The sequence below is a fragment of the Notolepis coatsorum genome (genome assembly GCF_963971535.1).
Source record: "Notolepis coatsorum genome assembly, chromosome: 10".
Classification (NCBI taxonomy): Eukaryota; Metazoa; Chordata; class Actinopteri; order Aulopiformes; family Paralepididae; genus Notolepis; species Notolepis coatsorum.
In genome coordinates this window covers 12,013,157-12,027,532 of record NC_140174.1, presented here as the reverse complement: position 1 = coordinate 12,027,532, position 14,376 = coordinate 12,013,157, and the positions used below count along the sequence as shown (strand labels likewise).

General features: G+C 41.9%; 1 protein-coding gene and 1 long non-coding RNA gene across 2 annotated transcripts; one reads left to right on the top strand and one right to left on the bottom strand.

Moving 5' to 3' along the window:
• Positions 1-391: 391 nt before the first annotated feature.
• Positions 392-3,799, top strand: LOC311235441 (uncharacterized protein; the record flags this gene model as incomplete). The annotated part of the gene is made up of 7 exons (XM_084322904.1): positions 392-457; positions 558-634; positions 1,940-2,120; positions 2,287-2,535; positions 2,665-2,836; positions 2,962-3,110; positions 3,621-3,799. Exons 1-7 carry the CDS (start codon positions 439-441, stop codon positions 3,797-3,799), a joined length of 1,026 nt encoding a protein of 341 aa, XP_084179030.1. The 5' UTR covers positions 392-438.
• Positions 3,800-4,021: 222 nt separating this feature from the next.
• LOC311236096 lies at positions 4,022-6,721 on the bottom strand. The gene is made up of 4 exons (XR_014620196.1): positions 6,598-6,721; positions 6,297-6,366; positions 5,794-5,948; positions 4,022-4,178 (listed from the first exon to the last, which is right to left on the bottom strand). It is a non-coding gene; the product is annotated as an uncharacterized lncRNA (long non-coding RNA).
• Positions 6,722-14,376: the final 7,655 nt, after the last annotated feature.

The window sequence follows — 14,376 nt, the reverse complement described above, 5'->3', positions numbered from 1 at the left end:
GTAAGGTGAATTATCTAGTGCCAACCTCAGTTCTGTCTCGTATTACTGCGCAGACTTGGACATGTTGAGACATGCCTTGGCGTTGCCTTTGAACTTGCCATTGGGTGTATGGTCGTTGGCGCCTAGGGGTCGCTGTCCAATAGGAGAGCGAGTATTATGGTCTGGTTTGTACCCAGGTAAAGGGATATTCCGTGTATATAAAGAATATACAAGGGATATCAAACGATATACAAATATTATACAAGGGATCTCAAGCAATAAATATATATATTCGGTTTAATCTGACCCTTTGTAACAGTAGTAGTATGGCGATATTGTGTGTATTGAGCCGTACTGTATTGTACCCATTCTGCAATCTGTTAATAAAGTTTTCATTCATTCATTCAGGTGACTCTTGCAACTTTGAGCCAGAAGAATAAGGTCATCGTTGGCGGCGACATGCGTGCAGACTCCCCAGGTTAGAAGCATTTCCCAATGTCAGATTTCTACTTTATGATTTAATTCAGAGTATTGCACTACATTGATGAAATTGTTATTCTACTCCTGTATGTCCACAGGCCACTGCGCAAAGTACGGCAGCTACTCCGTCATGGAACTAGACTCCAACACTGTCATAGACATCCAGCTAGTGCAGGTGAATACCGGTATACTACTTGTAGTGGCCGCTTGTCTCATTGAATTACTTGAATGTCCAAGATGCAGCCGATGTAGTTTGCAGGGTTTTATTGTCCAAAGGAAAAGATGAATGATGATGAAGTTGAACAGAGCAGTTGTCAATTGTTTGTTGCAGATAAGCAGTTCCAGGTTTGAGAGTGAATCCTCGCAGGTGCATGTACTAGCTCTGAATACAGAGCCTCTTATAATAGAGCTGGTGTGCCCCCTAGTGTCCAAACATAAATACTGTTCTACCGTTACCCCCTCCAAACGGTTACTGGAAAGAATTACACTCCTCCACATACAAATTTATTTGGAATAACAAACCACCACGTATAAAAAGATCCACCGCACAGAGAAACAAAGCAGACGGAGGTATGGCATTTCCAGATTTCTACCACTACTTTAAGGCGACCACTAACAACATGGTTTGATCTCCAAGCATTAGTATCCAAGGAGAAATTTAGAAGAAAATATAGTAGCTCCACATAGGCTGAAGGGCATAGTATACACCAAATTACCAATTAAGCAATGCGATCCTAAATTATTATTATTATTATTATATAAATGGCATAATCACATAACGGGTATTAGGGGTATATCCTGTATAAGACATGACTAAATGGTAATTTCATTGGATATGCACTGTGAATTAATGCTTGTATATCTTCTTTTTTTTTTTATCCACTTTTTCTCCCATTTTTCTATATTTTCTCCCATCCCAATTTCGTATCATCCAATCCAACCCTCCCCTGTCACGAACGCTGTTTCTTGCCTCCCACAAGCCGGCTGCAATGTGGACTAAGTCATACATAGCACGAGTCCCCTCCGGTACTTGAGGTAACAGCAGTCGCATCTTTTCACCTGCGCAGCTCGATCTCTCAGTGGCGAGGAGTAACGCGTGGGAGGCTCACGCTGCCCCCGACACTTCCTGATTCTACTGCGCAGGCGCACCAACCAACTTGTAGGAGTCGCTTGTTCACAACGTTCGATCCCCACCCTTCAGTTTTCCCTCCCCGTAATACGGCCAATGTGTATTACTGCGGACGACCAGCTAAACTGAAAACAATGTGGAGAGCTGGATTCGAACACGCGAATCCTAGCGTCTCCACACTGGTGGCGAGTGCCTTGCCCACTACACCACCTAGCCGCCTTAATGCTTGTATATCTTATCGTGTGTTGTCATGTTTGTTTATATGTCTGTTTAAAAAAATAATAAAAAAAAAATACAAAAAAAAATCTAGAAAAAAAAAAAATACTGTTCTGCCTCTGTTCTGTTCAACAGAGCAATGAGGTTGGTGGCAGTTACCATATGGAAAAAGAAGGATTGCAGCGAAGCCTAGCTCTTCTGAAGGACAGTGGTGTGACATTGGATTGCATTGTCACAGACCGTCACCCCCAGATTCAGAAGTTCCTGAGAGATCAGGGCATCAATCACTTCTATGATGTCTGGCATCTAGCAAAGGGTATGACACATTCAATCTCGTATGCTGTTGTTATCCTGTTCTGTTTAAATATGCATGATATCAAAGGTCTAAAATTAAGCTGTGTAAACAATGTATAGCTTGGTAAGTAAATCAATTATGTAATAGACTGGATGATGACTTATGTTCTGCAAAATCCTATTACAAGGGTTGTCTAAGAAGGTGGACCAAGTGGCCAAGGACAAGGACTGTCTGGTGGTGAAGAAGTGGAGGCAAGCCATAACAAACCACCTCTACTGGACTGCATCTTCATCGCAGACAGGCCCTGAGAAAGTGGCAAAGTGGACGTCACTGTTCAACCACATGCATGATGTCCATACACATAAAGACCCACTGTTTAAAAAGTGTCTTCATGCGGACCATCTCTCAAGAGATAAGAGCAAGTGGTTGAAGCCTCGTATGTACACACTATGGTTATGTGTCAGAAGTTGATATTGTCAAAAGACCTATGTATGTCTGTCCATCTTTCATGATGAGTATATATTTAACATGTTTTTTTCTGAATGCAATTTCTTTTTACCTTTAGAATCAAAGGCTGCCTTCAGACTTGAAAAAGTGCTTCTAAACAAGAGAATCCTGAAGGATGTCGCTAAACTCAGTCCACACCACCAAACGTCTCCATTGGAGTCTTATCACAGTGTCATCTTACGGTTCGCACCAAAGAACGTTGTGTTTCCATTTCTAGGAATGCTTTGCAGGTAATTTAGATTGTGTAGATGACTAATTATGAACACCTGATGTGTAATCACTCATTATGTAGAAAATAGATTACCTACTAGATCTATTAAAAATATATTGCTTATATATATTTTTGTTCTTTCAGACTCTACCTATCTGCAATGCATTTCAATGAAAATGCCAAACGCCCACAAGCTACAAGTTCCACCGGAGAGCCTGCCTTCAAGTTAAATTTTCCCAAGGCAAAGAAGGGGGGCTACACTCTGAAACCCATAAGGGCTGCGGCAACATTCAGTGAGTAAAACATGCAATTTCTTGGAATGTTAACTTATTCTTGGGCACTTGGGTTTAGATTTTTCCATTTCTATTTCGAGGTCGATTCCATGCCGTATGAGTAAAATTAAAACATTTGGTTATTACTCTGGATATAAAATTAACAGACAAAACAGAGGCACTGGCTATTGGGGGTAACATTTCTCAACAGGCCATATCCCTCTTCCCTTTTAAATGGCCATGTACTGGTATTTATACACATTTGACTAATTGTATAAAGCCAAGTACACAAGGCTTATCAATATGATATTTATATATGATAAAGTGGGCTTGTATAGAGCGTATAGGGTTATAAAGGCACTGCATATTTATTTTCATCTTATTAGTTTATCTTATTTCCCATTTGATTGTCATTTTCTGCATAAACTATATTATTGAAAGACTAAAACAGCAACGATAACAATAAAGTTATAAGAATACAAATACATTTAAATAACATTTATAACATGACATGGCATTTTTTATTTACAGACTATGTGAACGAGCTCATGGAGTTCTTGTTTGACAGCGTCATCCTTGAACCGGAGCGTTACATGGAGCAGGTGCTTGAGATTCCCATCCCTGAACATCTGTCTGCGCATTTTGACAGGCCTTCGATGGAGGATGCCATTGCGGGATATGAGTCACGCTTTAATGAAGGGGCGGTCTGAAGCCAGACCAGGCTACTGGTCCAATGAACCGGCTCCCTCATAGTCAGTAATGTTCTTTATTTATCTCGAACATTTCAACCATAAAACAATGAGTACTGTATACACTATTACCAACCCATACTTATATTCATTATACACACTCATACCAACCAAGACTCATTATACAGTAGTAACACAAAGGTTTTAGAGTTTTTTTTAATGTTTTTATTTTCTTTAGTCAAGGGGCGGCGGTCTGAAGCCAGTGTATACCCCCTCCTCGTCTGGGTATTCTGCATGGATGCGAAGGACCACACAAGAGGGAATGACGACCCTCACGTGGCGGCCCAGAAAACCCCAGCACCAGCTGACAAAGCTTCGATAAGCTACATATCTGAAACGACTAAAGAAGAAAAAGAAGTATTTTATTTATGAAAAGGTCCATGAAAAGGAGCGCTGCAGTAGGGATACAAGGACAGTGTCATCTGAAAACTTAACCAGATGCCTTTGGTCATCAAGCGATCTGCAGCTGTCCGTGTACATAATGAATAGAGATTTAATCTTTCACTAGATTACAAAAAATGTGAATCCCTACCCACCTTCAAAACCGCTCTCAAAGAGCACCTACGGGAGGCTGCAATTCTAAACTGGCCACCGTAAATGTCCAAATCCTTGTATGAAAGGTGCTATACAACTAAAGTGTATTATTATTATTATTATTATTATTATTATTATTATTATCAGCGTTGGGATATTTTGCATTCCACTGATATAGGTCTGTTTGAATTCCCTGTGGAATTAAGGTGATACCCGGCCGTGCCAGCTAAGTCTATAAAATAAATTGAGACGCATGCTTTGGGCTCCAATCACTATTGCCCAATGATGTGTCTGTCTAACCCCAAGATTTTTATATATACGGTATATATTCAATAAATTTGAATATCGTGGAAAAGTTATTTTATTTCAGTAATTCGAGCAAAACTCGGTTATAGATTCATTACATACAAAGTGAAATATTTCAAGCCTTTATTTGTTTTAATTTGGATGATTATGGCTTAAAGCCCAAAATTCAATATCTTGAGAGTTTGAAGAGAAATGTAATATAGAAATGTCGGCCTTCTGAAAAGTATGTTCACTCAGTACTTGGGTGGGGCTCCTTTTGCACAAATTACTGCAAAATATATAGACTTTTACACTGTTCTAATTTATTGAGCTGTGTGTGTATATAAACACATGGTGGCGCTGCACCCCACATCATTGTTTAGGGAAAGCCCCGGCTCATTTACTCCCTACATTGAAACAACTGCATTTTGTTATACGAGCAAATGATGTGGACTTCAATTCACCCTGTCCTGTAAACTGTACATCCTATGTGCATTACACAACGGCTACCTCCATCACCTTATCATAAGCTCTCAGTTAACCGATGTAAAGCTTTCTAAATAGTCATAGGCTGATTTTCAATGACCTAACCTTAGTAAATAGCATTTGTACTATTTTGTGGTAAATATTTTGCTAACTAGATATTTTTACTTGTTGTAACATTAGCATGTAGAGTAATGTATATAGCTAGCTAAGCTAGTGGTGTATGGAAGATGCTGTTGGAATTTGTGAGCTTGTCTCAGAGTTCAGAGGCAACTGGGCAATGCGTCTTGAAGCCACAACACTGGGTCCTTCATGTGGACTATTCTCGTGAACACTGTAAACACTACCCCATTTAATAATTAAAAGTGTTTGGCAAGTCAGTGCTATTTACTCCTCTTATAGTAGTGGATTTATTCCTCCCAGTATTAGTATGTGTTTATGGAAGCCAACGTATATACTTGAATTGTCACTATTTGCACAACTGCCTTTGTTCATTTACAATTACACAATTGTATGATGTACAAGTAATATTCGCTGGTATTATAATGTAAAATAAATTGTGTTTTGTGCTGTACAACACAGTGACATTCCTTCATGCACAACACAGTATTCAAATACATTATACAGCTGTACTGTTATTACATTATACATACTTGTTTACGCCCCGGATTGGCAGACACCCATAATCTGCCCTGTAAATGTTGTTTGCCATTTGCAGCGAATATCGGTTTAGGCAGACCGGTTCCAAACCTGGGTGGTCTACCATGCACAACGGGGGTTCCGGTGCTTGGTCACATCTTCTCCTGACCTATATAAAACAACACAGTTAGTCCATTTATTCACCCTAAACCCTGTCCTCATCCTTCAAGGTCAATCTAAAGAATGTGACATTAGCCAGATGCATGTTTTCTGTAACTGTTAGCCAGTTTATGTTACTCATAAACAGTACTGTATATTTTGTAGATCTGGTATGTCATGAATGTCTAGATGCAACAGTACTGTCTACCTGTATGTCATTTATGTTATGATGAATTGAAAATGGGGGACCCTGATGTAAACAAGACGAAAGTCTTTCTCTGGTCTGCATCCCCTTATGTAATTGAGCTGTACTGTACTGTACCCATTCTGCAATCTAAAGTTTTCAATCAATCAATACCTGAGGTATTTCCAGGCAACAAAGATTCTCCACCGCGGTAGGCATTCGAGCACAGTTGCCACAGACACACCTGCAGTGCATAAACGAAAGTGCATATACTGTAAAGTGAACAGATTCAACACAATTCCTACTGTACTTGTAAGACGTGGATGCAATATATAACATTATGCTTCTCTTTTCGTTGGGCATGCTACCTAATTTACCCAAAGAAAACTAACGTTATACCTCGCTATAACGTCATAAATAACTACTAACTAACGTTACTGTTACTGACTGTTGTTAGACAGTATACATTACCCACCACTCAGAAACAACTTGAAGCCCTCGTCGTTCAATCTCGTCCTCCTCCTCCTCGGAGTCGCAGTCGGGGTCACTCTCCGGATCAAAAATATATGCGTGCGCCATGTTTGTTTACGAGTTCACTTTCGCACGCGTATGGGCGGAGCTACAGGTGGGGGTCTCTCTCTCTCTCCCTGTCACTCAAATCGCATTCAGAGTATGGGCGTGGCCAAGCCTCAAAACGGCTTAAAATTTTTAGGTAGACAAATGCTGCTTTTGAGTACTCGATTAGAAAGGAAAAAAAAATATTTTTTTTAAATAAACCTTACACATGTGTTCCATAAACTCACAGGAATTGTGTAAAAGTGCCCAAATAGTGAAAGAAATAGTAAAATAGTTCCCCTTTAACATATCTAATACACATGTCATCATTGTAAATACATCACATATAAAGACATAACACAATCTGCCACAATCTTGATGTAACTAAGAGATTCTCTGAAAATATAAAAATATTTTCATGCATGCATTACTAGAGTAGGACACCATGACTCAACGAGGCCTTCTGGTAGCAGGTGGTCATAAGAATATTTGAAAATGTGTTTAAATAGAGGCCTTGCACTGGATGTTTGTGTAGTTCTTTAACATGGCTGCCTGTAACACAGCGGCCATTGTTTTGAACATGGCAATGGAAGGGATGGTTGCTATGTGCAAATTAAAACAATGGCTGCTATGTGTAGATATTTTATAATAATAATAATAATAATAATAACTTTATTTGTATAGCACTTTTCATACAAGGGATTGCAGTTCAAAGTGCTTTACATTTGAGAAATATATCAACAGGAAAGCCAGCGGAACAATAATATGCTTTTCCAATGTTTCACATCTCAACCAAAAATAAAGGGCACATAAAAGGCTCTATAAATACATATTCATATTAACGTCATCATGGCCGGTGAAAAGATAGCCAAGTGTACAGCGAATCAAGTTCCTCTCGTTTCTCTGCAAAACACACTGAAGCCCTGTTCACACCTGCACCGGACTCCTGACAATCTGCACATTAATCGGAGGGGCTGTGTGTGCGAACGCAGAGTTTACCCTCCCAGCACCCAAGTAATAAAATTCACACTGTATTGAATACCATTGATCCTAATTAATTTTCACCTTTATTTTAACTAGGATAAAGTTCAGATTGCCCTCATCCGCAGCAATGTCAGGTATAACAAGAAATATTTAAATTAAATATTTAAATGATAATCTTCATACACAGGAGGAGATATTGTCTCTTTCTGCGTCCTGCCCTGCTCACCTAGGAGCCACCCCTCCTAAGCCACATGCAGTATTTCCTAGTGAGTCCTGTTGCAAAGCTTGAATAGTTTCAAAACTTAAAAATGCATTGTTGCATCTATATATAGCACATATTTGATAGAATTTCAATAAAAAATAAACCAAAAATAAAATACAATTACCACCAGCCAGATAAGGGCCCTTGGGCCGCCCTATGCATGTCTGTTTACAGGCAGCCATGTTAGAGACAACTATTGTTGGAAGAGAGGACTAGAGAGCAAGGCTCTATTTAAACCATGAAACTGGTGTTTGAAGATGAGTGTCAGAAGTTCTTCTGATGCAGATCAAATTACTTGTATAAAGTATAGTATTTTGGTTTGCAGAAAAAGTATGCAGTCTTCAAAAGTTTTAACAAAAATTGCCACTTTTTGGGGCGCCTGTTAAGAGGTTAACCTGCCACTAAGCTCGTTCAGCACCTTCTTGAGATCACATGTACAAAAAATAGAAGGAAATGAATAAAGGGAAGATGATTAAACAGAAGGTTTTGTAGATACAGTACTGAATTCTGCCATCCGGACACATGCAATTTGAAATATCTATGGATCGGGCCAAATCTACTCTAATGCCAGAGTTCAATTTTAATTTAGTATCACCAGGCGTGCATGAAGAACCGAGAATGAAATCTACTGTATGTACAGTTCCATTCTTATAATGGATATGGCTCCGCCATTTTGGATTGGATTGCAGCAGGGATTGTTGCTAAATGTTCACAGAAGGTACACAAACTAACTGCGCTCTAATCTATGCCAATAACGTTCAGTTTTGTGGCAGATAATCCAGAGAAATAAAAAAATATAATCAGGAAGTCATTTGCTTGCAGGAAGCTGGAATCAGCTGGGAAAGGTAGTTTTTCAAAATTTCAACACTCATTGAGCTCTGGATGCCCTCTCCTCATATGACTACAACAGGCAACGAGCCGCTAATTAAAAATGTCTGCAATTCCATAGACATTCCATAAACTAAAATCTCACTAATAACACTTTAACCTATTGGTGTCATGCATGAGTGTAGCTGCAGCCATGTTATCCAAAACTTCTGTGTGTTTTTCTTTTCTTTTTAAAGGTATGGTGAAATTGATGTTTTAGTAACATTGATGAGCATTCTGAAAGCAATTCTTAAAAAGATTCACTTTTAACAAACAATCTTAAATTGTATTTAACACTGTAAAGTATTTAGTTTCGTTTTTTAGTTTTCTGTTTATTTGCTTGCATGTCATTTTAGCCATCTTAATTGTTAGTTTAATTGTGTATTGTGTGTTGAGTACTGACTTTTAATAATTCTGTTTTGCAATAATTGTTTTTGTATGTTTTTTTGTGTGGACCCGAAGACTAGCTGGTTGCCAATGGTAAACAAATGTATTGAATACGCTGGTGTTTCTTTAAGCCTCCAGAAGTACTGAAGCTCTTCTCACATTGGTCACAGTAGTAAGGCTTCTCTCCTGTATGAATACGCTGGTGTCTCTTTAAGTGTCCAGAGGTACTGAAGCTCTTCTCACACTGGTCACAGTTATAGGGCTTCTCTCCTGTATGAATGCGCTGGTGTTTCTTTAAGCCTCCAGCGGTACTGAAGCTCTTCTTACACTGGTCACAGTTATAGGGCTTCTCTCCTGTATGAATACGCTTGTGTCTCTTTAAGTTTCCAGAGGTACTGAAGCTCTTCTCACATTGGTCACAGTGGTAAGGCTTCTCTCCTGTATGAATGCGCTGGTGTGTCTTTAAGCTTCCAGCGGTATTGAAGCTCTTCTCACACTGGTCACAGTTATAGGGCTTCTCTCCTGTATGAATACGCTGGTGTCTCTTTACATCTGCAGAGGTACTGAAGCTCTTCTCACACTGGTCACAGTTATAGGGCTTCTCTCCTGTATGACTGCGCTGGTGTATTAGAAAAGTGGACTTCTTGCTGAAGCTCTTTCCACACTGGTCACACGAGGGAGGCCTTGACTCGTTCATATCTCTGCTTGTTGTTGGGGAGCAATGCCGAAATTGTACCTGAAGAGAAAATGACACCAATGAAGAGTTCAGATTGTGTGTGTTTATTTGTATTCATTAAGTTTGTATTTCTCTGGGGCGCTCTAGTAGCACACCATGTATCGCGCTACGTCGCGAAGCGGCCGACCCGGGTTCGCCTCCCGGACCCGGCGTCCCTTGCCGAATGTCTTCCCCCCGCTCTGTCTCCCGTTCTTCCTCTCTCTCTCTTTCTCTCTACAGGACTGCCCGGTAGTACAAACAAATAAAAGATCTACCAAAAACATATTTAAAAATATATATATATACATTGTATTTCTCTAGTTCTAAAAAAGTTGTATGCTCCAAATTTAGTTGTTGATGTGATTTAAAAGTGAATCTGCTCCAAGGGCGGTTATTGAAAACTGGCCAACATGAATAAAATACTGAGATAAATGCAAACAGGCAGTTGCCTGCAATATGACATTGTGGTTGTATCTGTCCTTGTAACAATATCAATGTTGTTCCTAGTTTGTGTTGTTCTGGGGAGCAATTAAGAGTACACAGACCACTAGTAAAGACAATCCAGTCTGAAATTATATTTTCAATGGAATGGATATTATATTAGCAATCTCAATTACATGTCAATTAATCCATGTATTGTTCAGCCAAAGAGTAGCCTATTGATCATTCGTTTGTAATATGTTTATCAGATCAAGAATTAAGATCACGTTTTGCTTGTTTCTTTCAACAGTCTTATAGTATCCAGCATATTGCCACCCTATACACTTTCAGTCTGCCCAGTGTTGCACCCCTGCATATAGTCAGAGAATATTATCAGATATTTGGCCAATCTTGGAATAAATTCCTTACCAAGAAATGTCTTCACCAATTTGTTTGTAAAGGTGTCTAATAACACACACAAATATTTAAATTCAACTCCCGTAGGAAAACCTGTGACAGCTGCTGAATGTTGGAGCACCCGGAACCTTATCTGTGAAAAATTTAAAATGTTTATTTTTGCCTTAACACAATGGCCGCCAAGAACAAGTTAACTCGTTATAGCCCGCCAATCGTTGGCCGCCAACAACGAGTATACTCGTTATTATGATCGTTATTTCTTTTATTCGCTATTTCCATTCATAATTCATCATGCTATGGTGTAGGACTGTGTTGCACTCTGTCTGCGACCGCAACGGTGCGATACCGCGCCTAACGCCTTGCGGCTGGGCCGCTAATGCACTCCATTTGAAATGTGGTTCGTTTTCTTGGCCGAGCTGCAGCGTGCAGGCGGGGTATAAACACTGGAGTGTTTAGACCCCGCCTGCACGCTCCACCGCCCGCCCGTTCATTTTCTTTAGTGGCAAACGTGGGACAGACTACCACAACCAGTATTTGGAATGGCTATCAGATAATTGGATTATTCTTTTTGCAGTACATCATAGACAAGGTAAGGACTATAATTATCAATCTTGCGTTGATCCGATAATTTCTTTCCTGCGATCGCAGCCTGTGTGTGTGTGTGTGCGTGCCGTTGGCTGCGATAAACGCACAGAGGGCCGGTTTTCCCCATACCCCTTTCGTGCATGCATGATGAAACATAATACCGATAATCTAGCGTTGATTTCAGGATGATTCAATAATCAGGCGAGAAATGGCAACGTGTTTAGTGGATTTCACTAAAGGGCTGTTTGACGGAGTTCCCTGGGATTACACAGGATCACTCTACAACTATACTCATATTCACCACGGTATAAAACGGAAATGTATGGATGAAAAAATAATCAGTTTTTTACATGTTGACCGGAAGAAACCCACTGACAATCGACGGCGTTAATAGATCCATAGCTATAATATAAGATATAGGTTTAGCTCTACAAACAAGGTGAGCGATTACATGGGGTTAATGGGTGGCATGGAAGCACCTTGTGAGGTGTCAAACTAGGGGTTTGCCATTTGCAACCCTCTCCTGTGTGGATCATGGACAGACACAATAGAAGGAAGCTGGCTGCTATCCTGGAGAATCCCTCCCACCCCCTCTACGACGAGCTAGTCAAGATGAGAAGCACATTCAGTCACAGACTCATACGCCCCCGACACTCAACTAACCGCCTCAGGCAGTCCTTCATACCAGCGGCCAGGGGGCAGGGACTGCTGCCAGACATCCAACTACTAGTAGGGATGGGAATCGAGAACCGGTTCCTAATTGTCAGATTCTTGGAATCGCATCGTGACTATCGATTCCTCTTATCGATGCCATGTTTTTCCGACAGTTGCGCATTTTAAAACAATGACGTAATGCGGTGGAGAACTCATGCTGTATGTTTCAGTTTGTTTCATTTGTCAACACAGCATGCCTGTTGTGAAGGGCCAGATTAAAAGCTGAGAATCTACATTTATTGTTTTATATACCTTGTATATTATTTATATATACACGTTATATCCCTTTAAGCCTGCGTTTGAATCCCAGTAATATTCACTTTCCTCATTGGATAACGTTCTCGGCGCCAGACGGCGAGCCCCTAAAGTCAGGTTCAAAGGCGAGTCCAGGCATGTTGGAACATGCCTGGAGACGGCGCATTGATTCGAGACGAGAACTGAGGTTCGGCACTAGAAAGCCACTTAAGTATATATATCGCGGCAGGTGCGAACAGTAGCTGTTCATCAAGTTTAGTGTGATTCTAATGTAGTGAGAAGCAGTTAGTCTAACAGAGCGTTGAGAACCACGTGCGAAGTGAATAGTAAAAGTGTCAGATTTAATGCAGTAACGTCAAGTTCGACTTAGCTTAATGTGAAGTAAAGAGTCGTTAATTATTGTGTATCGTGCCAACAGCAGTTCGTTCGTGTTATATTCTTCGCCATACAAGCGCGACCTTAATTCTCACATCTGTACAATTTGCTGCATAATAATAAATACCCTCAATGATATTTCTTTGTCACCGTGCCGTGTTATTATGAGTGTCTGCCATAATTAGTTGTACTGTCTGGCAAGTAATACTAAGTACATAATTAGCAGTGGTTTAATCTATCACAATCTTTAATACAGTCAGGGTTTTGTAACCCCTCAGTTACAATTGGTCCTTCGAGCCGGAGGGTATCAGTAATCTTAATATCATATTAATATTGATATGGCCAGCGGCGGACACTCTCCAGACGGCTCTCCCAAACTAGAGCGCCCTAGGCGCAAACGTCAGCCCCCTCCACAACTGGAGGACTACGCTTTCGTTTTACCTCCTAGCTTATCTAAAAAGACGCTAAGCACGGATAAAACTGATAGCTTAAGCATGCCCAATCCTATCGACTTGTCGGCCCCACCAGTAGAGACCCCAGTGGGTTCAAACGAAACTGACTTAGCTCACGGGGGGGAACAAGCGGGACATGACGTGACTATACCCCAAGACAGCGCCACCGGGATAGACCCCGGAGCGCCCAAGGATAAAGAAAGCGCCACCGGGATAGACCCCGGAACGCAAGAGACCCAAGAGCGCGCACCCGAGATAGACCTCGGCGCGCACCCAAGAGAAGAGTACCGCGCTCAAGAGATGGACCTCGGGGCGCGGGAGAAATCAAGAAGCAGCGCTCAAGAGATGGACCTCGGAGCGCGCCAAGAGAACAGGTCCCCACCAAGTCCTGTCAGCGCCCGATCACCTCCATCAGTGTCATCCCCCAGCGAGGCTGACCAGCGACTAGCACAAGCCTTGATCGCCACACTAACTGCATCAACCGAAAGAGACCGTCTCCAAGCACAGACACTTAGTGAGCACGAACACTCTGCAGTGGAACGAGAGCGCCTCCAAGCGCAACAACAGAGTGCACGCGAACAGTCTGCAGTGGAGCGCGAACATCTCCAAGCGCAACAACAGAGTGAGCACGAACGCATCAGACTGGAAGAAAGGCGCCTCCAGGTTGAAGAGAACATTCAGCGAGACCGCACCAACGCGCAACGCGATGCACAGCGCGCCGCCGCCAATGCACAGCGCGAAGCGGAGCGAGACCGTCTGCAGGCGCAGATGATAGAACAATTGATCCAGAGGGCGACCCCCCCCTCCTCCACACGGAGCTCCCGGAGATCATCACGACACGAGTCGAGGGCACCTTCCCCTACCCGACAAATCTATACGGGACCCAGCCAACGGGAAGAACCTGCCTACGTCGCCGAGAAACTAACTAGAAGACTCCAGGACCTAGCGGAGGACGAGGGAGGACAGCAAGCCCACCAGCACGAACCTACTTTGAACCAGGAGGCCCAGCACAGCCCCGACCTCAGCCCACGAGTCACTGCGTTACAAACCCCCGACCCAACCCATGGGTGAGTTTAATACACAGTCAGCACCGAGGAGCAGCACCTGGGGGCCCGGCCTCTGGTACCCACCCAGCACTAACCCACGACCACCCGTACGGGGAGACTCGCCCAGGAGGCCTCTCCCCCTACGCGCATCGGTGTCCCAGCCATCCATGGCATCTTACCTTGGAACACCCACGTTCCCAGACTTTACGCGTGAGGACAG